Genomic DNA, 2,483 nt, shown 5'->3' on the forward strand with positions numbered 1-2,483 from the left:
TGTTTTTTTTGTTTTGTAAAAGTTAACCCTGTTTGTGATGTTAGAATTAAAATAAACTTTCTTTGTGTAGATCCACCTTTAGCCATTTTAAAATAATTTACACCTGATCTGAGATGATCTAAGATGTATTAAAGTTTGTGCTTGCTCTTTATGAAATCCTAGGCAGGAGACAAGCAAACTTTCCTGACTCTTGAGGGGCTGTGAACCAGGCACTAAAACACGCCTCTTCAAAAGGTGGGCAGGGTTAGAAGTTTCCGCTTATAAAGTGAGATTCCAACAGTGGGGTTGTAACAGAAGCAGAGCTTGACATCAGTTGTTGAGCAGTTCAACACATCCTTAACTGCACATAAAGAATCACAGCCAGGCATCTTGAAAATGCCATCAAATTTCCTCACGCCCTTTCTGGAGTTGGATGATGAATTCTGCAAGGTAAGAATATGAGTTTTGTTTTTTGAAACTCTCTGGAAATTGCTCATGCAATCTGCTCATGCACTTAATCAACTCAATTTAAAGGAATGGCTCACTCAAATAATGCAAACCCAGTCAGTATTGTTCCAATTCTGTGTGACTTTCTTTCTTCTGTGGAACACAGAAAAGACTCTTAAGAATGTATTTATTTGTACATACAATCCATGCCAGTGGGGTCCAGATAACGTGTTGTTTTTGATCCCACTAATTTCAGAATACTTTTGTGTGAACTATCCCTTTGTGTTTTTACATGCCTTTCTAGAGTTGCTTTCTTGCTTCATTGAAACTCGTGCACCACAAAGCATACTGAGGTCTCTCTCTTTCTCCGTTCCCAGAGTTTCCGCGGTATTGATCTGACAGAAGCCACGCAGAAGCAGCGTGTGGTGGGATTCCAGCGCAGACATTCCCTGTGCCCCGTGACTCTTCCCAACTCTAAATTCAACAGCAACGACAGCAGCCCGTGGCCTCTTCCAGCCATCAACCAGCACTGGAGCCACGAGATGAAGCAGCAGCTGCCGCGTTCCTCCCTGAGCCAGATCCCCTTCAGAGTAGACCGGTCCGTGAGCATGATCGAGGGCCATGTGGCCTTCGAGAGCCCAACAGCCAACTCTCTTCCGCCACCGCCCGGGTTTAGCATCAGCAACAGCTCCTTGAGTTGCCCGAAGGTACTCGGCACGACCTCCACGGCGCCGATGTCCGCCCGCTACAAGACGGAGCTCTGCCGCACCTACGAGGAAAGTGGCACCTGCAAGTACGGAGCCAAATGCCAGTTCGCTCATGGGATGGAGGAGCTGAGAGGCCTCAACAGACACCCGAAGTACAAGACCGAGCCGTGTCGCACCTTTCACACCATCGGCTTCTGCCCCTACGGCGCTCGGTGTCACTTCATACACAACGCAGACGAGCAGAACGGGCTTTCGGAGAACACAAAGAGCATCCGAGCGCGACCGCAACTCCGCCAGAGCGTCAGCTTCAGCGGCTTCTCCTCGCAACCACAAACCCTCAGCAGCTTCCGCGCCGTTCCGGATGCCCTGGCCTTCTCCAGATCTTCATCCGTGTCTCCGCCGCCATCCACCGGGAGTCCCGACCTCCTGTCCCCTCAGTTCCCCAAGCCGGGGACCCTGAAGCACAGCCACCCCTTCGCAGATCTGGGTGCCAGCGGCAGCTTCTATGCCATCAGCGACTCGGAGAGCGTGCAGAACCTGGCCTATGCGGTCACCTGCCTGTCGGCTCTGCAGCGAAGCGCGTCTGCGGACTCTCTCTCCGATCAGGACGGCTACACCAGCTCCAGCAGCCTGAGCGACTGCGACTCTCCTGGCATCGAGGGCCGACGACTGCCCATCTTTAGCCGCCTGTCTGTCTCAGACGACTAGAAACTATTACCGGTGCATATTGCATGCTCGCCTGCGCAGATGTTGACATGATCCAATGTCATGCGATGAACGCAATGTATACTGTTGTATACCAGTACGAAGCTGCAGTGGGAACTTCACTTTAGGTTTATTTGTTTCAGGAATTGCTCTGCGGTGTTTTGTCTGCAGGATCAAACTTCCCAAGCCGCCCATCTGTAGTCTAACCAAAGCCGAGCAACTTAGAGTATATACATCTAGTGTGACGTCTAACCCACTCCCTGAACATACTGTAGCCTTTAGTTAAGGCATTTTTAAATGGACAGTATTACTGAAAAGTTTTAGCCATAATCACCAAAAAAATAAGAAAAAAACCCCTACATTAAAAAACTAAAAAAAAAAAAAAAAAAAACTATTTATTGCTTTTTTTGTAATATGCATTGGTTGTTTTTGTTTTATATGCATTTCAAAGAAGGAACAATGTATATAAGGCTTTTTGTTTGTTTCTTTGAACCCGTTTGTCTGCTTTGCACAAACTATATCTCTTAGCTTTAATGAAGACTAGCTGCACAGAGTCTCAGAGTTGGAATCTCAGGATCGTTTTAAAGTGCTATCGAAACACTCCACTGTCCCGTATCAGCCTTTCTCAGTAATAATAATAATACT

The 2,483-nt window shown here is 47.6% G+C and overlaps 1 protein-coding gene across 1 annotated transcript; it reads left to right on the top strand.

The window, feature by feature from the left end:
• The first annotated feature begins 276 nt into the window (after positions 1-276).
• Positions 277-2,164, top strand: LOC107656960 (zinc finger protein 36, C3H1 type-like 1). Its single transcript, XM_016444923.1, has 2 exons — positions 277-429; positions 804-2,164. Exons 1-2 carry the CDS (start codon positions 376-378, stop codon positions 1,839-1,841), a joined length of 1,092 nt encoding a protein of 363 aa, XP_016300409.1. The 5' UTR covers positions 277-375; the 3' UTR covers positions 1,842-2,164.
• Positions 2,165-2,483: the final 319 nt, after the last annotated feature.

Source organism: Sinocyclocheilus anshuiensis, unplaced genomic scaffold, assembly GCF_001515605.1.
Source record: "Sinocyclocheilus anshuiensis isolate Anshui unplaced genomic scaffold, SAMN03320099.WGS_v1.1 scaffold1052, whole genome shotgun sequence".
Lineage (NCBI taxonomy): Eukaryota > Metazoa > Chordata > Actinopteri > Cypriniformes > Cyprinidae > Sinocyclocheilus > Sinocyclocheilus anshuiensis.

Bases quoted from the DNA above. Each gene is read 5' to 3' on its own strand.
- LOC107656960 (XM_016444923.1), top strand. From the start codon at position 376: ATGCCATCAAATTTCCTCACGCCCTTTCTGGAGTTGGATGATGAATTC. The intron at 430-803 runs GTAAGAATATGA...CTCCGTTCCCAG, and splicing joins TGGATGATGAATTCTGCAAG to AGTTTCCGCGGTATTGATCT.